At 38.2% G+C, this 22,639-nt stretch overlaps 4 protein-coding genes across 9 annotated transcripts in view; 1 reads left to right on the top strand and 3 right to left on the bottom strand.

Moving 5' to 3' along the window:
• Nucleotides 1-812: 812 nt before the first annotated feature.
• cabz01093075.1 (C-C chemokine receptor type 4) lies at nt 813-7,362 on the bottom strand. The gene is made up of 3 exons (XM_042422757.1): nt 6,717-7,362; nt 2,810-2,896; nt 813-2,363 (listed from the first exon to the last, which is right to left on the bottom strand). Exons 1-3 carry the CDS (start codon nt 6,749-6,751, stop codon nt 1,280-1,282), a joined length of 1,206 nt encoding a protein of 401 aa, XP_042278691.1. The 5' UTR covers nt 6,752-7,362; the 3' UTR covers nt 813-1,279.
• A 928-nt stretch (nt 7,363-8,290) lies between these two features.
• On the bottom strand, nt 8,291-12,190 carry si:cabz01093077.1 (C-C chemokine receptor type 2). The gene is made up of 4 exons (XM_042424526.1): nt 11,985-12,190; nt 10,013-10,161; nt 9,654-9,826; nt 8,291-9,302 (listed from the first exon to the last, which is right to left on the bottom strand). Exons 1-4 carry the CDS (start codon nt 11,987-11,989, stop codon nt 8,586-8,588), a joined length of 1,044 nt encoding a protein of 347 aa, XP_042280460.1. The 5' UTR covers nt 11,990-12,190; the 3' UTR covers nt 8,291-8,585.
• Nucleotides 12,191-12,958: 768 nt separating this feature from the next.
• Nucleotides 12,959-19,072, bottom strand: LOC121906351 (C-C chemokine receptor type 3-like). Of its 3 annotated transcripts, none has more exons than XM_042425179.1 (5): nt 18,988-19,072; nt 18,750-18,870; nt 16,793-16,877; nt 15,406-15,570; nt 12,959-14,962 (listed from the first exon to the last, which is right to left on the bottom strand). In XM_042425179.1, the coding sequence occupies exons 3-5, from the start codon at nt 16,797-16,799 to the stop codon at nt 14,070-14,072; spliced, it is 1,065 nt and encodes a 354-aa protein (XP_042281113.1). In that variant the 5' UTR covers nt 16,800-16,877; nt 18,750-18,870; nt 18,988-19,072; the 3' UTR covers nt 12,959-14,069. The 3 variants fall into 3 exon arrangements, with proteins under 3 accessions (XP_042281113.1, XP_042281112.1, XP_042281114.1); XM_042425178.1 differs by having other exon boundaries at nt 16,793-16,963; XM_042425180.1 differs by lacking the exons at nt 18,750-18,870; nt 18,988-19,072 and adding an exon at nt 18,040-18,584.
• The window catches only part of cobl (cordon-bleu WH2 repeat protein), a 65,669-nt gene continuing 62,022 nt past the window's right edge, over nt 18,993-22,639 (top strand). For all 4 annotated transcript variants that reach the window (XM_042425168.1, XM_042425170.1, XM_042425169.1 and 1 more), the window contains exons 1-2: nt 18,993-19,083; nt 19,352-19,484. In XM_042425168.1, the coding sequence (XP_042281102.1) occupies nt 19,456-19,484 (29 nt within the window). In that variant the 5' untranslated portion in view covers nt 18,993-19,083; nt 19,352-19,455. The remainder of the gene's footprint in view (nt 19,084-19,351; nt 19,485-22,639) is intronic.

The raw sequence follows: 22,639 nt of genomic DNA on the forward strand, positions 1-22,639 counted from the left end.
CACAACTCCCATGTGGAAACCATTTGTGAAAACGCATTGAGGGACAAAGCAAGAACAGACTTCAGCTCTGGAGCAGGGTGGAACTTTCTGCATGCTCATGGATATTAATTAAAGTATAAATATAAAACTAATAATTAATAGTTGAATCTGTCAGTTGACTTGATGGGATGGTTAGTCAGGCTGCATGACAGAATATACTATATCATGAAATAATAATGGGGTTTCTTGTATAAAGCATTGTAATAAATTTATCACTTTTACTTTTACTTTAAAACTTTTTTAAAAATTACCTGTTTTTTGTGTAATACTGATTAACATCATAAGAAATGTTGCAGGTGTTTTTCATAACCTGACTGTGAAAATGCTTAGGTGTGTATAAGTGTATAAGTGTCGACACACAACTTGTATACTTCCCCTTTCAGGTTGTGGTTTTTCTCTAAATTGAGGCTAAGTGCAAATATGCTGCTACAGATGTTATGAAACTTGTAAAGCTTACTAAGGTTGCCACCTGCAGCAGGGACCTCTTGCAGCACAGCAGTTTGATATGCACAAAGCTGATGCACTTTTGAAGGTGTCAGTGACGTGCAAATAAATGATAATATTTGTTTCAGCTTTCATTATGGCATTTCCCTATTTCACAGCAACTTTGATTCTGGCTTTGATCCAGTGCACCTATTGTTTCTTTCGGTAGCTAGGAGGATTTAATGAGGTTGGTTAGGCCCCCTATGCTGACGTTGTTGACAGCTGTTGTATTTGACACAGTTTCTCGCTCAGCTTCAGCCAGTAGCAAGTGATTAAAAAAGGAAAACAGATACAGTCATTCACAATTCATTAAAAAATCTCTAGTATCCAAAGCCGTATACACAGTACAACCATTATATATGCATATTATATAGTACCATTATATATCCTTATGTAGTCTATAGAACTTATAAAAGCATACAAATATATGATTGTATGAAAATAAGGCAACAAATGTGCATGTAACTCTATTACAACATCATCAGACCATAATATCAGGCGTGTATTTCTCAAACTGATACATACACATACTTCTTATACACACTACTAATATACATACCACTGACTAGCTTTATACCCATTCCCTTAAGTGCAGAAATTTACACCATAGCCTATTGTTATGCTAAACTTAACTGTAATGAACTGAGGTCCTAAAATAGCCCATTCAAAGTGACAATTGCATGCCTAGAATCACCTCTTTTTGATTTCACAAGAAATGTCCTCATTGTGGTGATGACCACACTCCAGTACCCCCACTTTACACAGCAGTGCTCCTCTCATCCAGGCTGCTGGTATTGGAGTAGTATGACCCGACGATTCTGTCCTGTGGTATGAGGACCTTGATAGCCTGACACAGCCTGCAGGGAGCCCTGTTTATCAGTCTCAGCAGGTTCTTCCTGAACTTCTCCCCGACAAACACATACAGGATGGGATTGAGGCAGCTGTGAGAGTAGGCGATGGCCTCAGTGACTTGGATGGCCAATCTGATGGCAATGCTGCTTTTGCATCCTATGTAGATGTGCATTAGCTCCAGTGCTTTGAACAATGAGACAACGTTGTAGGGGACCCAGCAGCAGAAGAAAACAGCTATCACTATGAAAACTAAACGGATGGCCTGTTTCTTGGATGACTGGCTGTAAAACAGCCTCCAGATAATCTGTGAGTAGCAGAAACTCATGATCACAATCGGGATAAATAAACCTACAATGTTCATTTTGAAAAGGCCGAAGATTGCCCAGAAGTGAGTGTTGTGATGTGATGTGCTGTTAAAAGAAACTGGGGGATACACTGAAAAGCAGTACTGAGAATTATTACTAGCCTCTTGTTTAAGAAACATCACTTCAGGGAAGGAAGCCAAAAATCCAGCTGCCCATGTCACGGCAGCTGCAATCATTCCAAAGGACCGTGTACGCGCTCTCATAGCATAAACAGCGTGTACTATAGCCAAGTACCGGTCAATGCTCATCAGGCAGATGAAAAAGATTCCACAGTAGAAAACAATATGATAAATACCCAGGACCACCTTGCACATAGTATCCCCAAACAGCCACTGGTCCCGGGCTTGGTGGGCTAGGAAGGGAAGGGTACACACCAAGAGAAGGTCAGCAATGGCCAGGTTTAGGAGGCACACGTCGGTCATGCTGCGGAGTCGCACCCCACAAGCAATGACCCAAATGACCAGTGAGTTACCCAGTAAGCCCAGGAGGAAGAAGATGGAGTAGAGGACTGGAAGAAAATAGGCCCCGTGACGCTCATACACACATCTCCCATCGTCAGAGTCAAGCCAGTCATTATAGTCGGGGTAGTAATAGTAATCTTCAGTGATGTTGTAATTAGTATAACTGGATAAGGAACAAAACCAACAAAGAAAAATTATTGATTAGAAAGTTATCATTATTTCAGCTCAATTTACTGGATGAACTATCTTGCAAATCATAGATGTAAAAAAGTACACTACTATGCTCTGTAGCTGCGGGGAGTGCCATAAAACCTTCAAAGTTTCACTAAGACGAGATGCATTGTCAAACAAGAATAATGCAGATGTGTAATCCTGCAGCCCAGAACAGCGTAATAGAGGTTATGGCAAAATACACTGAAGTTGAAACTGAAAAGATCACACAGCTGTTGGCAATTATTCCTAAGTTATTCCGCACAAATACTCTGGAGTAAAGAAAAACAGTGGAAGCTAGCGAGGCGCAGGCTGACAAAGTTGCAGACTTTATGGTAGTGTGATCTGAGAAACATAGTGAGTCAGTTATGGAAGTATGTGGTTCAGATTTATTCTTACCTGTCTAGTTGGTCCTCTATAGATTGATTCTCACTGGAGCCAGTAAAAACACTGACAGGAGAGATAGTTGCAGCCATGGTCACCTCCCTGGAAATTAAACAAAGCACATGACCTACTTACTGAAGAAAAACAAGGAAGGAAGAAAAGCTATGCACACCCTAGATCAGTTCAGTTTTATAGATTTGTTTTTTCTACAACTTCTGCTTAAAGGTTTCTCATAAGTCTTTTTAGGTATGTGAAGTCGCCACCTCTATTTGTCTATATATGACTCTGCAGAGTTGTGGTTAGCACTATGTTTTGCATATCATGACCCATGGTTTATGTGCATGTAAATTGATTTGTGTTCAAATATCTTTAAAGCTTGTTTTGCTTGGCCAACATATACCAAACCAGACAGAAATTTCAGCACAGCTAGATGCAGTTTATGATATTTATGGCATTGGAACCAGAACATGTGTGTGTGGTTGTACAATTCATTCATGGCTGGGATATCATAAGTGCATTTTTTCTTTTTTCTACTTATTTTGGACAAAGCAAGTCAAATTGGCAATTTTTTTGTCATGAAGTACGGATGAGGATACATTTCCTCCCCCAAAGACTCATGGCAAGACAAGGATAAGACGGGGCATACATGTAGGCTACATACTTTTATATATAAAAATTAACAACACCACTGCAATAGTACAACAAAATAGGAAAATTAAATGTGGACTCTTAAACATTATATCTCTGACATCTAAAGCCGTATTAATAAACAATCTAATCTCAGATAATCATATTGATTTATTTTGTTTTACTGAAACCTGGCTGTGTCATGAAGAATATGTTAGCCTAAATCAAATCCCCAAACACAGGAACCTTAGAAACAGTTGTAAAACCTGATATATATTTAGACTGTTTTTCTCCAATCGACCTTCCTGAACTAACTTCAGAGATTTATGCATCTAAACCATCTATCTGTCTCTTAGACCCCATCACAACTAGGCTGCTTAAGGAAGTCTTACCCTTAGTTAACACTTCTTTACTAGATATGATTGATCTATCTTTAGTAACAGCCTATGAACCACAGTCCTTCAAAGTAGCTGTAGTTAAACCTCATCTTATAAAGCCTACTCTTGATTCAGGCATTTTAGCCAACTATAGACCTATGTCTAACCTTCTCTTTCTCTCTAAGATCCTTGAGAAAGCAGTCACCTACCTATGGAAATAGATTTGTTTCATAATGATTTGTGTGAACAGATGGACAATCTGTGTGTAAATGTGTAATCTGTAAATATAAACACCTTCCACAAATACAAAAAAAGATTTGTAAACTCAAAAATATTTTGCGAATATAAAACGGATCTGCAAATACAAATCTATCTCCATACATTAGATACTATTGACCATCACATCCTATTACAGAGACTGGCACATTTAATTGGCATTAAATGAACTGCATCAAACTCCTCCACCTTTAAGTCCTATTTATCAGATCGATTTCAGTTTGTACACGATAACCATGAATCTTCCATGCACACTAAAGTTAGACACGGAGTTCCGCTAGGTTTAGTGCTTGGAACAATTCTATTCACCTTATATATGCTTCCTTTAGGTAATATTATTAGGAAACATACATTTTCATTGTTATGCAGATGATATCCAATTATATTTATCAATGAAGCCAGATGAAACCAATCAGTTAACTAGACTCCAAGCATGCCTTAAAGACATAAAGACCTGGATGACCTGCAATTTTCTGCTACTAAACTCAGACAAAACTGAGGCTATCGTGCTTGATCCTAAACACCTTCGAAACACATTATCTGATGATATAGCTACTCTAGATGGCGTTACCATGGGCTCCAGCACCACTGTAAGGAATTTGGGAGTTATCTTTGATCAGGATATGTCCTTTAACTCCCACATAAAACACAGTTTAAGGACTGCCTTTTTTCACCTTTGTAACATTGCAAAAATCAGGCACATCCCATCTCAAAAAGACGCAGAAAAAGTAGTCCATGCATTTTTTTAAGTCTAGGTTGGATTATTGCAATTCCTTACTATCACACTACCCTAACATATCTCTAAAGGCTCTCCAGCTGATCCAGAACGCTGCTGCGCAAGAACTGACAAAAACTAGAAAAAGATATAATATTTCTCCCACTTAAGCTTCTCTGCAATGGCTTCCTGTATAATCCAGAATAGAATTTAAAATCCTTCTCCTCACCTACAAAGCCCTTAATGGTCCGGCACCATCGTATCTTAAACAGCTCATGTACCCTATTACCTCACTAGAACACTGCGCTCCCCGAACGCAGGCTTACTTGTGGGTCCTAGGGTCTTCAAAAGTAGAATGGGAGGCAGAGCCTTCAGCTATCAGGCTCCTCTCCTGTGGAACCATCTTCTAGTTTTGGTCTGGGAGGCGGACACCCTCTCTACATTTAAGAGTAGGCTTAAAACTTTCCTGTTTTGATAAAGCTTATGGTTAGGGCCAGTTCAGGCTTGCCTTGGCCCCTAGTTATGCAGCTATGGGCCTAGATTGCCAAGACTTCCTATGATGCACTGAGCTCCTCTCTCCTCCTGTACGCATTCATGTACCATTAATGCATGTTACTAACTTGGCTTCTTCCACAGAGTTTTTGTGCTTTCTCGCAGGTTTCTGTGGATCATGGTCACAGATTGCCTGGTTATGGATCGCAGGCTTCTATGGGTTGTGGTTTTGGACCGCCTGCTGCCTTAGTCCTGCTTGAGGCCCATGCCTGCTATTATTACTATTAGTCATATTTCTATTATTATCGTTGTTATCGTTATTATTGTAGTTATTGTGCTTCTCTGTGGCTCTCTCTCCCCTCTCGCTCTCCCTCTTTCTCTCAACCCAACCGGTCAAGACAGATGGCCGCCCACCTAGAGCTCGATTCTGCTTGAGGTTTCTTCCAGTTAAAGGGGAGTTTTTCCTTGCCGCTGCCACCAAGTGGTTGCTCATGGGGGAATGGTGGGTCTAGACTTGCTCTATGTGAAAAGTGCCATGACATAACTTTTGTTGTGATTTTGTGCTATATAAATAAAATTGACTTGGCTTGAAATTACTTGATGTAGACTGATAAATGCACTTGCACTTTTGACATTTTTTTGACATAATATGTGCCTTTGTGATGTTGGATATTGTTGGCCAGCTGCAGACTGGCCACTGCCAATAGTTCTTGTGTATAGTAACTCTTTCTAAGATTGTCATATTTGTAATTTTGCTTTATTTTTTATGTGTATAAATTAATTGTCTATGTGTACTTCTCTTTGCAAACTCGCTTGCCTCAAATTGCCTCTTTAGGAATGAATAAAGTAGTTTTGATTTGAATTGAATTGAAACGTAGCTGTACCTTGATACAATAAGCGATAGGAATCCAAATACTTGTAACTATCCAAATCCAGGATACTCAGCTGAAAATAAGTATTTTTCCTTTTCATTTATCCAGTTGCTTTAAAAAGGCAGTCAATATAGGCATCAATTTGTCATTTAAAGTCATTAGTGGGATAAAGTGTACAGCCACAGTGAACTGACTTATACTTCAATTTTTTTGCGTAACAATCCACATTACCACAACTGGGCATCCTATAATACCTGCACTAATATTAACTCAGAGCTAGAGTTGAGATAATTTGTTCTTCTTTTTAAAATTATCCAAAAACAACTGTACACCTAATCAGGGTTGACTATATTGTATCTGTTTGCATTATGCCTTTATCTCTTCTGACTCTGATGAAGACAAAGTAGTATTTAAATTTTAGTGTGTTTGCATTGTCATATGCAAATTAACCATAGTGGGTTAATCTTTTCTCCCCACTGATAGATATAGACACTGTCAGAATTGTGCGTAGAAACAGACATGTGACATAAAAGTGTATGCAAAAGTCAAAAAAAAAACTTTACCTGCCAGTGTTGTTAAAAAGAGTGGTGCTCATCATGGATCACACTATGATAAGGTAGATGATCAAATCCGCTGTATTTCACACGAGAGGTGAGAAATGGTTAACACTTCAAGAAAGAGAAGGCGTGAGATGTGAGCAAACATTTTTAAATTACCCATCCCCAAACCAAGCTATCAGGGTGGGCTTGTGGGTTTTCATATGCAAGGTATATGGTTTTTTAGTTCCTGAGTGTGCTTTCGAAACATTCACGTAAGAGCCCACAGATGCGAGCTTTAACATGTGCAAGTTGACTCGGACCAGACCTGCAAGCACACATAGCTTGCACAGTTCTGCATGCTGGTTTGTGCTTTTTTTGCTAAGAAGAAGTGATTCTACTGACGCAGCTCACCAAGCTGAGTCTATACTGACTGCTGTTTCATAACAGCACAATGTGCAGGGACCAAATTGCTCTCTCGGTGTTGGGGAAAAGGTTCTGACTAATATGCAAAGCTCAAACTGAGATGTAACTATTGCATTTCACAGATCTTAACATCTTTTATGCATCATTTTGATTCTGTCAGTAGCTGAGTGGAAGGGACAGATAACCAAACATTGACTTGTTAGTCAAGTAAGTTGTTGTTATATGACACAGGAATTCTGCACTGTAAAACATCATGCAGAAATTTAGTGGAATCAACTAATGTTTTTTAATTGACTTTCAAGTTGATTCAACCTAAAATTTCATGTTTTTATTTTAATATCATTTCAGAACTCGAATTTATTCTGACTTGATGTCTTTTTACTTGAAATGATGATTTGAATGAATGTACTGCTGAGAATTTACTCAACTCATTAAATTAAGTTTCTAAAGACACGTGATCAGCGTATTGTCATATTTCCCAGAAAGCATTGTTTGGGGGTTAAAACTCTCCAGAGACCCTTCTTTTTTTAGTTTAAAGAAAACATACATGATTGAAACTTACTGTGTGTCTTTAATACATGTTAAAATAAGTCATGGTTGTTTCTTTTCATAACAATAAAAGCAATGCAAACCATAATGAAGATGAATATTGAATTCAGTCCATACCCCTCATGACCAAATAAGGTTCATGTCCCTCATCCCCTCTATCCTGGCTCTACAGAGCAACAGCAGCAACTAAAGCTGTAAGTCATTTTGCCTTAAATGGAAAACTGACCCTTTAAATTAAGAAAATATAAATGCAAACCAAATTTGATCTGTATTAGATTTACGATTTCAAATAACTACCTGAACAGTTCAATTAATTAACAGATGTAACTCCATCAAATGAAGACAAGGTGCTTATACAACATGCAATATTTTGTCAACTTATGGTGGTGTAAGAAGAACTATTCGTATTTGCTGACTTAACCTAAAATTTTAAGGGGAGCCCTTTCACTTATATTTGTAAGTTGAAACAACAATTTACATTTTACAGTGTGCTGTGCACACTTCTTGTCAAATAATTACAAGCTGCCAGGAATGAGGTCAGCTCATGGTGATGCGCAGCTGTGTGATGATGCGCTGCTGGTGACATTTAACACACATAACACAGTCATTTTCTTTTACTCTTTATTTTAATTTACAAGAACAACATGGTTTTTAAAAGTAACAAACACACATTTAATCACACCATTTGAATAATTGGTTCACAAACATCTGTACACTTTCAAAATGAATCATTGTTACTGGGTGCAGTCTGAGTAACTTAGAGCTCTTAGAAGCACCAACCAACCAAATGCATGACACCATTCATGCTGTGCTGTCTTTGTAGTCTCTGAATTTAGAATTCTGGGGGAAGGAAAAACATCATTGCAAGCACACGTGCACCCACCACCACCACCACACAGAAGCAAAGTATGTTTAACATTCTTAATAATCAGATTTTACAGGTGTGTTGGAGGTCTCTTTCTCTGTGGTATCTCTGTAGCTGAAAGCCCCCCTGCTGTGGTAACTCCAGCAGAGGTATCTAGTCAGCAGGTTGCGCAGTGACTTTCTAAATTTCTCCCCTACAAACGCATAGATGACTGGATTTACACAGCAGTGAGACAGTGCAATGATCTCAGCAAAGCACATTGTAGAAGTGATGGCTTTTGAATCCTCGCAGGTGTTCAGGAATTCAAACAGCTGCAGTGTCTGAAGGAAAACTGTAACATTGTAGGGCACCCAGCACAACACAAACACACACACTATGGTGAATATCAGCCTCACAGCTCTGTTCTTTTTGGAGTTCCTGGCCTTTGACAGCACAACAAGGATTTTCACATAGCAGAAAATCATGATGGGGAGGCACACAAAAAGGCTTACTGTGTTCTCACTGAAGTTTCGCAGCTTCTTCCAAAACTGCTGCTCCTCCAATGGATACCGAGGCTGGCACTTGAGTGAGTCATTGTCTTCTTCCACCATCTCAATGGAGGCAAATGTCACCTGAGGGATTGCCATGACGACAGATATTACCCAGGTTATGATGCTGGCTATGATTCCATAGCGAAGTGTTCGGGCTCGCATGGCTGCCACAGCGTGGACGATGGCCAGGTAGCGATCTACGCTCATTAGAGTCACAAACAAAGTCCCACTGTAGAAACCCAACTGTTCAGAGGATCAAAGATCAAAACAGGATGTTACAAGAAGTTTTACTGGCCACTGGCCACAATGAGGTTCTTCATATAATCTATATTACACAACAACACACAGCATGGTTTTGTCAGGAAGCACATGCATTAGCCTTGTCATGACTTTTCACGCCACAGCAATGTAGAAGCGTTGCTTAACTGCTAACAATAGTTAAGTAGTAATCTGCACCTCTCTATAAATTCTGCTTCTTAAATAAATACCAGAAGTCTGTCAAACTCTTGGGCCACAAATCATCATAAATATGATTGATTTCTCATTGCTTTGTGTTTAAATATTAAAAATGATTAAAAAAAAATGAAGCCCCACCTGATAGACTCCTGTCATCAGTTTGCATGATACAAGGTTCTCAGAATTGTAGGCCCAGAGAGGGAGAGATGCAGCCAGAATGAGGTCAGACATGGCCAGGTTGAGGAGGCATACGTCCGTCATTGTCTTCATCTTTATGTACCGGAGGAGAACCCAGATAACAGTGGTGTTGCCTGTGAAATCAATTCTGAGTTGTTATTTTGGGTTTCTTACTATTTCTAGTGACGAACTGTAAAACTGAAATGTTGCATGTAACAGTTTCAGTTAAATGCCTACAATGCAAAATGTGCATACAAATGTGTCAAGAGAGTGATATATATTTCCTTTTCGCTTTAAGATTCAGGAGTTTTTCAACATACCTAGCAGACCTAGACAAAACAGCATGTAGTAGAGAACCAGCAAGACCATGGATCCATTGGAGATATGTGAACTGGGATCCTGATCACAGGAGGAATTATAGTCCAAGTAATAGTAAATATCTGACTCGTTCCCTGATGTATTCATTGGGCTGTGTGAAGAGGAACAGAACATGAACTCTGATTAATCACAATAGTACAAAACATCATTGATGACACAATAAAGTCCAAAGTGTATTTATTTTGTGGTCCTTGATGTAAAGAGAGTAAAGATGCAGGAGTCAAGAGTCAACAAGAAAATTCAGTAAATATCGGAATGATGTTCAATAAAATAAAGTCAAACAGCAAAAAATTTACTTAAATAAATTACATACAAGTTATAATCAGGATGTTTGTCATATGCTACAATTTGACCACTTTTTTTTTAAATTGTGGATTTCTACCTTGTTTGTAGTGTCCATTATTCCATTTTCTGACACCATACAATCTAATTTAACCAGCACGCATGTTGGTATTACACCCAGGAAAGCACAAGTCCACAACACTAGCTCTAGTGTTGTGGTCTAGTGGGCATAAGTTCCCCCAAAGTGACAAAAGTGATGTAGTTTGTGGTTATACAGCTCTATACTCGAAAAGTAACCATCTAAACTGTTGGACTTGCTGTTTGCCAACATGTGCTCTTGAATTCAAACCACACAACACAACTCTCTTCCTAGACCTTCAGACCATGAACAAATTAAATACTAGAAACAACACAAAACAAGCGAATCTTTAACTTTCTATAGCACTTAATTTATTGTTTCTTACCAAAAACCTTGCTGTATTTTTCACTTTCCGCATGGCCTTGAATGCCACGATCTTTCCACTCAGACTGTCACGGATAACTTATAGGGCCTTTAGCAGAAAAATATGAACATCTAGGAAAATTCATCAAAAGATCAAAGATTTATTCAGATCAAAGTTTTGAGCTAAATAAAATTCATTCTGTTTTTGCCATATGAAGAGCCAACTTGTTGCTTTTGAGCCAATCCTTGATTCTTGAACTAAACTTCTCACTTGTAATTGACTTTAATGTGTTCTCATTCTAATGTGAAGCCAAACTGAATCAATAATATATAGAAATAAATGCTCTACTACTTACTCCATTACCAATGACATCTTTTGACTTCTGAATTTATTTTCTTTTGATGGTGAGACAAATCTTCCCCTCACTTTCTTGGATGTATTTGTAAAAGGATGACTCACAAATCTTCAACTAATAGAAATAGAAGATATCAAGTCTCCCCTTTTTTTTATTAAGGTTGGCACAAGATTCCAACTATCATGATAACTGAACTCTGTATGTTCCAGACTGAGTGTCTTGTAGAGATAAACACTTAAAAAGAAGAAGGAATCATCTGAAAAACACATGTGAAAGTAAGGGGATTCAGAGCATTACTGGACTTTCCTGCCCTTTCAGTTGAACGTTTCAGATAAAATCATCATTTTGTGAGTCATGCATGAAAGGCCGCTATAACAAACATGTTAAAAGTAGAACTGTGGCTGTTTAAAACCTGAAAGCTTTTCTAAATTTCAAAGAAATCCACATCACTTATTATATTTTTGTTGGATTTGCTTTAGCTGATGAATGCACTGTAATGTCAAAGACACAAGCAAGTTCCAACAACCATCAGCTCTAAAAGCTAGATTTCATGCCTGTCTGTCTATTAATATCACAAACTTCTTTGTATTCTGACCATAATCATATTCATGTGATCTCTTTTAAACCACAGATGTCGATCACAAACACAGAACTACCTGCTTTGACACCCATGCCGACCCTCACTTCCTGTGGCTGATGGTGCTCACACACACACATGTGCATACACAGACCTCAGCTACACACTGTGTTTACAAGTGTAGGAGGTGAGAGGGTGGCAATAAGTCTAGTAAACAAGAGCTGAAATTTTAAAAAGTGAAATATTAAGGCGCTTACCACATTTCTGTCAAAATCACTGCTCCTGAATTTGAATGTTCTTGTGTTGCGTATCAAGCTCACATGTCATCCTGTCAACCTGCATTGCTCGCTTTTTGTGTCAAATCCTGTAGCACATCTCATTTCTGGTAACATGAACTGTAAGGTTTTGTTGTTTCCTCTGCATGGTGTTAAACTTGCACAGAGGTATCAGTGTGGTTTTCTGAGAAATGTCCCTGAACTTGTGGAAAGAAGTCAGGGGGAAAATGTATTCTAATGAGGAGCTTTCTCATTTTCATTGTTCTTTTCACACTTTTTAGATGTTATGACAATTGAAAATCAGCTCATCAGGAATTACACAAGAAGTTTGTTTTTTTTCAACTGAGATCTTACCCTTTTCAGTACTTGTGTTTTAGATACAAAGGAGGTCATAACTGAGTCTTTAAATGTAATATCACAATTTAACTGTATATTTGAATCCACATAAAATTGGATCAAATTCATCGCACTAATACAGTGCTAATAAATTAATTCCCCACCAAGTTATATGATTGACTATCTCAAATATACTTTTACTTTTTGCTGTATCTCTTCTAGCTCCCATGCATCTTCATGGCTAAATGTAGGAGACGCTAACATTTGTTTAATTCAATGTAAAAAAGCAACTTGTCATTGTCATGAGGGATTGTTGTTACAGTGACAGTAAGAAAGCGTTACTCTTGTTAACACGCAATGTACAGTATGAAACGGGGGAAGCACTCTCCCACATGATAGCTACATGGTGGAATCATTACAAAAAGTTTTTGTACAGAAGTAAAACTGCGGTACATTTATTTTGTTTTCAAATCAGGGTCAAGGCCGCAAGCTGAAGAACCTAAGGTGCAATGATGCATGACTTTTAAATGAGAGCAGCATGTATTGTGCCATGGAATTGATGTCCTAAGACACACACAAACATATTTTCAATCTTTGGTCATTTTAAAGAAGAGAGGTGATGAGAGGAGATAAAACTTTAATAATCCCTATTGAGAAATCAGGTCACTGACGCAATGAATCATAACAACAACTATTTAGAAAAAGCCAGAGCAAATGTGAAATACAAAAACACATCAGCAATTGACAGTCATAGCACTAGAGGATATAAAATTGAAACATCTGAGCAAAGGCTTGAAAATGTGTAGCATTTGTGCAAATAACATCTGATATGGAGCCAAAAAGAATATGCTGTGTTCAGTATGAAAACAAAAATACAAAGATACAATTTACTGTACATATGTACAAATGTGAGGCATAAAACAATACTGAGAAAATAGGTGAGAAATTACAGATATGATGGGCCAAAAAATGTTCCAAATTAACAGATTTAAATCTATGACTAATGGTGCAGACAGTGCAACATAACCCTGTGTTGGTTTTTACCTCTGTAGCTGTGATCGTCATCCAACATCTGAAAGAAGTCTTTCCACAAGGGAAGTTACATGCTGAAAAAGACCATTCAGCTTTCTTTTTAAAGTTGTGTTTTCCATATAACATAAGTGTTTACTCACCAATTTGCAGTTTCATCAACTAATGTGTGGAAAAAGGAAAAGAAAAGCAAAAGAAGGACCATATTATGCACGGCTTTAGCACGACAAACTTTGTGGTTAGTTGGAAAATGTTCATGGTTTCAGTTTAAAGGTATAATTTGAGGTGCAGTCATGTTTCCTCCTGTTTTACACCAAGCAAAAAAGAAGCAACACCTTCTGCGTAGCATTTCGAAGACACCAGCATGGGAGCTCAAAAATAGATGGTATGCTGATCAAGTAACACTATGATTCTTTGAAAAACTGATGGCCTTATAAATCTGACATGTTATAGAGAAAGCACGACATTCCATTTGCAAGTGCAAATTAATAAATCTAACAATAACAGGCGTATATGTACAAGGAGAGTTTATAGATGAGACACTGCTGATAAACAACAATTTCATTGGTGGAAAATGAAAGTCACGAGTAAAACAAATCATGCAAAATGAACACGTATAACATCTGCAGTAATAAGAAGAAAAAACAAGTCCAAACACTGTAGGCAATGTCCACAAAACATATTACATCTGCCCTCCACCACCTACATGACAAAAGTGGAGGAGACATCAGAAGACCTTTTCCTGAATGAGCTATCTGACAAATCTCTGGTGGAGAGAAAGTGAATCCCAGGCACCCATTTCCTCAGCAGCTGTACGGCACGCTTCATAAACTTCTGTCCCACAAAGGCGTATATGATGGGGTTGAGGCAGCAGTGAGTCATGGCAATGGTCTCAGTCACTGTTATTGACAACTTTAAATTTTTGTCAGAGTCGCAATCATCAAACAGGCTGGCTTCATACTGCAGAAACCGCAAGAAATTGGAAATGTTATATGGGGTCCAGAATAAAAAAAAGACGACCACGATGGAGATGATCAGCTTGACAACACGGTGTTTCTTTGCACTCCTCATCTTGACCAGAATGGGGATGATCCTAGAGTAGCAAATTACCATCACCAACAAGGGAATCACAAGGCCCAAGATATTTGGTGCGAAGATGTTGAACACCCACCAGTCTTTGTTTTCCGGAATGAAATCACAACTCTGCCCTTGAGACCCATTTTTCACCGTTGTGAAGATATAAGACGGTAGGGAGACGAACAAGCTAAGCATCCAGACAAACACAGTCAGAGCGATGCCCATCTTCACAGTGCGGTATCGTGCAACCTTGTGAGTGTGCATGATGACCACGTAGCGGTCCAGCGTCATGACAACCATGAAGAAGATGCCGCTGAAGAACCCGGTGTTGTGTATGCCACCGATGAAATGGCACAAAAAGACACTGAAGATCCATTCTCCGGCCACAACGTAGTGAGTGTAGAAAGGCAGCGTGATGACGAAGAGGAGGTCAGAGAGAGCCAGGTTGAAGAGGCAGATATCTGTCAAGTTTGTCTGGTTGCGGTGTTTCACCAGGACACACACCACTAGGCCATTACCTTGGGAGAGGAAAAGAAACTTTAAATCTGTCGACTACACATTAATGTAAATTAACAGTCTCTCTCTCTCTGTATGTCTGACACACACACACACACACACACACACACACACACACACACTCACACACACACACACGCTTCAGTCACTTTTGGGGTATTTACATAGATTAAATTCATTTCCTGGAGACTTACCCTAACCCTAAATATAACCACTACTTGCCTAACCCTAAACCTAAATCATCTTAACCACTGACCTGAAAATCAGCATTTTACCAAATGGGGACACGGCCGTGCCCAATCAAGTGGTGTTAACTCTGGTTTGTGTCCCTGAAAGTGACTGAAGGCATACCAACACACACACACACACACACACACACACACACACACACACACACACACACACACACACACACACACACACACACACACACACAAACACTTACCTAGGAATCCGAGGATGAAAACTGAACTGTACAGAACAGGCAGAAACACCCTGCCAAACTCTCTCATTTCAACATTGCTGCAAGGAGTGACACCACTGTCATTGTCACTGTAGTAAGATGAGTAATCATACATCGTCGGGTTGAGGGTGGCATTTGCATCATAAGCTGCAGAAAGAGATTTTTCATTTATTAGTTAGGATGATCCACATGTTAAACCAGCATGCTCCTATCAGTTCTTTTACATTATAATAGGCCTACAGGCAACATTAAAATGTTTTTTGTGCTCACAGTGTTGAAAAATCACATTTGCAACAGCTGCAATGTCACCTTTTAGGCTATAGGCTATATTTTATGAGTTCCATTGAAATCTGTTCCCATTCAGGTCTGTGATTGTTCAGAGTGACAGGGCTACCATATCTGGAAAGACACCTTGCTGTTTGTAAATGGCATTTTTTCAATAATGTGAGCACCACAAGCAGACTTTCATTGAACTCCATTGTACTGGTGTGAAGGCAGACCTCTCTAAGACATATAAATCAAAACATGGACAAATAAAATCAAAAACTTCCCACACGGATACATGCGCTTTTAATTTAGTTGAATCTACCCTTTAAATCAAATTATAATGGGGATTGTTGTGACACCTGCTGGTCTTCACATGTAATTGCTTCCCTTGTTGAAAACATAGCACCCACACATTATCTGGAGGTGGGGGGTTGACAAAATAATGTAAACACTTAATGAAAAACAGAGCCTAAAGCACCTGCTCAAACACTCAAGATGAGTCACATTGGGTTGCTTATCCATCAGCAGTAGGCTTATGTCAACTTGCTATATACTGTGCATCACATCCCTGTTGATTTTAACTTTCAGAAGTTGTTTTTATTTGATTTGATATGTTTGGCCTATGCTATCATGACTTTGTAGATTTGTTTTAGATGTGTTCCACACTTTAGATATATTTTAGACAGGTGTTTGAATTGGTAAGTTAGTTTAGATCTAAATTCCTTTCCTTTTTGTTAACCTTAGCAAATACATGTTTGTAGGCTATAAGTTTGATGAACGCACAAATAGTATAAAGGATAAAGGACATTTTTTAAAGACATTATAATGCGATATTTTGTATTTCTTGAGATTTGGAAAGTAACTGGTATAAATTAGATTTTAGTGGAAACTGGACATAAAACGAACAGCGCTTTATCAACCCTCAAGCATCATATATTACACACAAAAATTTCTTCAATATTACTAAAAAAAAGTTATTTTAAATAAAATGATGTAAAATTAAAAATGTAAATGATACATGTTTTAAATAAAATTACTGTGCCTGTATTCGTACACATATTGAATATTCCAAAATGAATGTTGTTGTTAAAAATGCTTTCACCTGACATGATGAGACTTCAGTGATGCCTTTTCCTGTCAGGTAATCAGCGGCTGCACTCCAGGGCTCCTTTGTTCTCTGGCTGGATCTGAACAGGTGAGATGTCCTCAAATGTATAATGATGAACTAACTGTCTTACAGACTGCCGTCCCCTAATAATGTGTAGCACTGAGACTGAAAAAAAGATATTTCCTGTAACGTGCCCTTGACAATGTGACTCTAAGATCCTTATCAGTTTCCCACGCTGCAGCGCTTGACACCTAAAATAACTTAGGTACCAACACACACAGCACATCAAAAGAAATCATGCAATCGCATGATCTCAAACATGTTAGACATACAATATGATTGCTGGTTTTAGCTTAAATATTCAATTAATATAGTTTTCTACCATAAAGATCCACATATCAAGAAAGGAGTTTAGAGTATTTGATGAATAATTGTCAGCTCAGCTAGTAGCCTCCCATTTGTTTTGTGGAAGTTGTGGTCACTTGTGGTCAGTGAGTATCACGTCCTCAGAAAAAAAAGTTGGATTGGTCATAAATCTTTCTTTGGGTGTTGTCACTGTTTGTAGGACTACCAGAATGATAAAATACAAGTCTTTTTGGCCATCTAACAAGGCGGGAGGCACAACTAAACTAGTTTAGAGTATTTGATGAATAATAAGCATTTAGTCTGTTTCCCAACTGGTTAGTTGAAAATATAGCTCTTTTTTACTCCTTTGTAATGTAATGTAAACGCCATCAGAGTATTTGATAAATTAGATTTACTCATACACTAAGATCTAAGACTAAGACTCTTGTCCTATTTTAGGCCTCACACTTCACTCTGCTCCTCCTCTTCTTCTAATAATGATGTTGCCCATATACAATCTCTATAACGAGTGGTCTATGGGTGACCTCTTGTGGTGGAAAATCAAACTTTAGCTGTGCAGAGAGGTATGGCACAGGATAGACACAAAGCATGTCGGGAGAAACATGCCAGGAGAAAAGATTTGAATTCTCATCAGGGAATTTCAATGAGACATAATGCAGAGACGGTTCATTCAGATTATAGACTCGAACTTTTGTTGCCTTATGTTTATCCATAACGTGCAACGACGACATCAATGATAATAATAATTATTATAGGCATAATAATAACAATAACAACAACAAGAATAGGCTAGTAATACTACTACTCGTCATAATTATGTTTCTTAAATTGGATTTAACCCTAGAAGTTCAGCTCTGGAGCTTAATCTTACTGACTTTTTGTCAGTTTTTATCTCTGTATTGGTGGTTTATTTGTGTATTCGTTCTGTCGCTCTCCAGCTGGCGCTCAGTGAATTCCCAGTGAGGATGATTGACGTGGGATCTGCTGACGACGGCGGGCCAGAGAGAGCTGCGTCAAGTTAGACAGAAGCAACTGCAAAAAGACAGGAAATACTGGTGCACTGCCCTCCGAAATAATACGCAGAGAATTTAGTTTTTGTAAAGATTTTATAAAATCCTGGTCTGCATTTGTTCTCCCATCCGTGTGTGTGTTTTCAATAGTTTTAATACCTATCTATATATACTATAGACTTTTCAACGACAAGCTTGTAGTGAATAAAATGACTTTTAGATGGACTGACGTTATCAGCTCAGCTAGTAGCCTCAAGTTTTGTTTTGTGGAAGTTGTGGTCACTTAGCTGTCAGAGTATCACGTCATCAGAAAAAAAAAAAGTTGGATTGGTCATAAATCTTTCTTTTTGTGTTGTCACTGTTTGAAGGACTACCAGAACGATAAAATATAAATCTTTTTGGCTATCTAACAAGGAGGGAGGCAAAACTAAACTATCATTGCTAGCTGTTTAGCTGGCTAATTTACAATACAATGCAAAGTACGTTAGCTGTATATAAATTACGCTCTGCTCATATCATGTTCAGCTAACTTAGAACTCATACAAACATTTACATAACTTGTTTTCCTGGCTCACCTGAGAGGATGGTTGTACCTTCAGCTCCAACTTGTGAGTGTTTGACATAAGCCCAGTATTGAAGAACTGACTACCAATATGACACCAGTATTTCTCTGTAAACCCTCCCTGACTGGTCCTTCTGAAAAAAGCAAAAGGAGGAAAAAGGCAAAGGAGGAAATTAAAAAAAAAAAAAATTCGTATGAAGTCTTATTTTGAAATACCATGAACGGAAGTTTCTTTTAATGAGTTCAGTTACCTTGACAACGGTCGAGGGAGAGCAGGGGGGGAGGACACGAAGATTATATCAAGTGGAATTGACAAGCCGCCTAACTCAGTTCACGAGTACTACTCAGTAAGTGTGTTTTCACTGAAGTATGTTGGGCTTTAAAATACTGACTGTCTCGAGTCTTGTGTCGCAGTTAGTCTCCAGGGACACTTAGCGGTCTTTGTGCTCCGGGTCACACTGGACTGACATCTTTGCGCGCTGTCACTTGTTGAACCAATGTTAAATAGAAAATACAGAGTTGTACTTTTCTTGATGAAAACAAGACTTTTTAATTGGCAGAAATAGGTTAGAGAACCTGTTAAAATTAATTTCATTTTGATGTGCTAACTCGCAGGTGATAGTGTCATGGATATCCACCGAGTTTAAGAGCAACAGCGGATTTTGGGAGCCCAGTTTGAGTACCGCTATCATCTGAAGTCGGATATCGTAATCACTGCAATGACTGAGCCCTCAAAACCGCCTTTAGGGTAAGTCCTCCAAAAATAATTAACATAGGCTAATTAAACAACTCGTATTCTTTCTCTGACGGTTCAAACTAACGAACTTTCTAGATAATTTGACTAATTTCAGGCCGGTAATACTAAACTATGCGCAAATGTAACGTTACATTTTTGTTTCTAGTCTTTGCATTTAAGTTTTGTCTCATATAAATTGACATAGGTCTACTAAATAGTGTGAAGTTCATCGCATCTGAGACAATATTTATCACTGGTCTAGAGCCATCACATATGGTTTGACTGTAATATCCATAAAGCTCTTATAAGCTATTTGTTATTGATAAGATTCCCATTAACAGCCTATGTGTTTTTTTCTTGATAGCAGTAATTTCATTGGTCAGTAAGGCAACTTGTGTGACAGCCCCATGACTGTCTATTCAAAGTGGTTATGAGTGTTCACAGCAACACTTGAGCACCATTTAGCCCACATACAGACAGAAGTACTGACAACAGAGAGTGTTCCAGCAGCCAGCTCAGCCTGCTCTCCATTTGCCAACAGTCTCTTTGCCACACACAATAAGCATGAGCAGCTCAGAAGCATACAAACATAGTTTAACAGTGTATTTGGTTGCTATGAGGAGAGAAAGTGACACAGCCTTTTGCTAGTGGGACCCCAACAGCAACAACTGTGGGTGCTGTTAATTGTGTTGTTTGGGGTGTGGCTGGTAGCTGGAGTTTGTGTCTCTGTCCCTTCATTACAACATCAACTGAACCCCTGTGTTGCTGCCACTGCTACCTGATTTTTTTTTTTTTTTTTAATGGGCGTTTTTGACATTTTGACATGTCAAAATGGGTAAATAATAAAATTGATGATGGGTGGAATCCATTTAGCTGCTCCAGTTTTGGGGTCCTGGTATTGTGAATGCTGGCTTTATTTGCTTAAATAGAATGGAGCCTCGTTGATGTTATTAGTAACACCTGTGCTTCTACTATCACAAGCCAAAATGTCTACTGTGAAAAAGTTTTTTTGTCTGCACTGAGGGACAATATGGTAGTGATGTTTTCTCGGTGAATCCTACTGCTTAACTTCATGCTGTGTTTGGGGAAATATCACCTAATTGTATCAGGACTGACTGTAAATTTGAATGCCAAATTATGTTTTTGTTGTGAACAGTGTCTATACAGTGCTGTCCATTCATAGAAGTTTTTCATGTCAGAGGTAAACAGCTGTTGGCCTTTCAGAAGTCATGGTGACACAGATAGATAGAAGGGTTTTCTATCTTAAATGCAGTATGTGTGCAAGTTTCATTAAAGATGAGTGAAGTTTGTGTTAACTAATCTGTAAGTTTTGCACAATTTCTCATTGATAGAAGGTTATGGTTTTTTAAGTTTTTTTTAATTTTTTTTTTTTAAATCATTTTCAACAATAAAGTTAAGTTAGGATTTATGATGTCTTTATTAGTAGTTCACCGACCAAATATGATGCTGCATCAGCATGATTATGTGCTCCTTCTGTGCTAATTATGGTAATAGCTGTGTACTAGAGAAACAGGGTTGCTGACTGCATCAGTTCTGAACTCAGCATTGTAATTATTGGTTAAAGATGGGATTTCTTTGTGTCCTATTGTGATTTTAGAGGGCTCAAACCTTTTATCTATCATGCAATAGCTCTTAATCTCAATCCATGGTGTAGGTGTGTGGTAGCAGCAGTGTAACACAGATGCGTGGTAAAACATGGATGTTCTTAATTGGCAACATGAGTGTGATACTGTAAGAAAGAGTGTTGATGAGATGAATTTAGGTGTGGTCTTTTTCTCCTCTGATCTTTCAGGTAAAGGTTAGTAGGTAAGTAAAGGTCTAAAAGCTCCATATATTTAAACCAATTTACAAATACAAAAAAAAAATGTTGTGTGTACTGTGTCCAGAAACACTGACAGTGGATGTTTGTTACTTGTGTGTGTGTGTGCGTGACACTCTTAAATTGGCAATTTGCTTTTTGGCAAAATAACAAAGTAGACTGTTTACCGTTTCAGCTGGCAGTGGAACCAAAATGCCTTTTTATCCAGTCAGTGTGTGACATTTCTATCTGTATAAATTACCATGACATCTCCTTTTGTGTTGTGATCTGTTTTTTGTCATCACGAAGGGAGTAGCTACTTTACTACATAGCCCAGTCCTAATGAAACACAGCTCATAAAACTGCATTCACACACACACACACACACACACACACAAGACAAATGAGGAAGGGAGATTGTATTTAACTATTGATTGGGACAGTGTGTAGTTTTAAACATTAAAGATGCACTGCACCGGAGTTAGCTCAAAGCTAATGTGCATCCGCAGTCCCCCACAATCAAAACATGCAACAGCACAACAACAAACAGTACGAAGCAAAAAACACACAGAACACACCGTACAAAATATGAAATATAAAGCTACACACAACAGCACATCACATACACCCACAATGTCAATTAGAAATTAATAATGTAAACTTGTCAAATTAAAAGCAAGACTACCTGCACTAATGAGAAGACCATAGATGGAGTTTAGACTCAGTGGTCACACAGCTGATTGGTCTTTAGTAGATTTTTTAATTTGGCGTTGAATGCATTGATAGAACTATAGTTCCTCATATCATCAGGTAAGGCGTTCCACTGAGTTGTGGCTTTCGCAGAGAAAGCTGACTGCCCAAATGCAGTGCGGCGAAAATGGTACAGTCTTTTATAGAGGATATTCTGGAGGATCTAATAGAACTTACTGAGGAGGGGCCAAACCATTTAAAATTTTATAAACTAGGCACAAATTTTAGGATAATCTAAAATTCTCAAAGCTCATTAAATTGTATTTCTCTAGTACCCTACAGTGATGGAAATGCATTGGCTTTTTGTCCAGAGTTCTTAGAGTTTGTTTGTTGTTTGTATAAGGACTCAAGAGGTTTTATGGCTGTTTCTCCAGCCTGCCCCCAACATGTGATGCAATAAGACATATAAGAAAGAATCATAGCATGCATAAATATCTTGGCTGCGACCAAAGAAAGACGGTTTCTAATATGTCTAAAATTTTTACTTTATGGTTTTAACCATTTTTTTAAACATGTTTCTTAAAGTTCAAATTTGGATCCAGTGTCACACCAAGATATTTAAAATCAGAAACTTTTTTCACCTTTGATGAAAATATCA

The sequence above is a fragment of the Thunnus maccoyii genome, chromosome 10, assembly GCF_910596095.1.
Source record: "Thunnus maccoyii chromosome 10, fThuMac1.1, whole genome shotgun sequence".
Lineage (NCBI taxonomy): Eukaryota > Metazoa > Chordata > Actinopteri > Scombriformes > Scombridae > Thunnus > Thunnus maccoyii.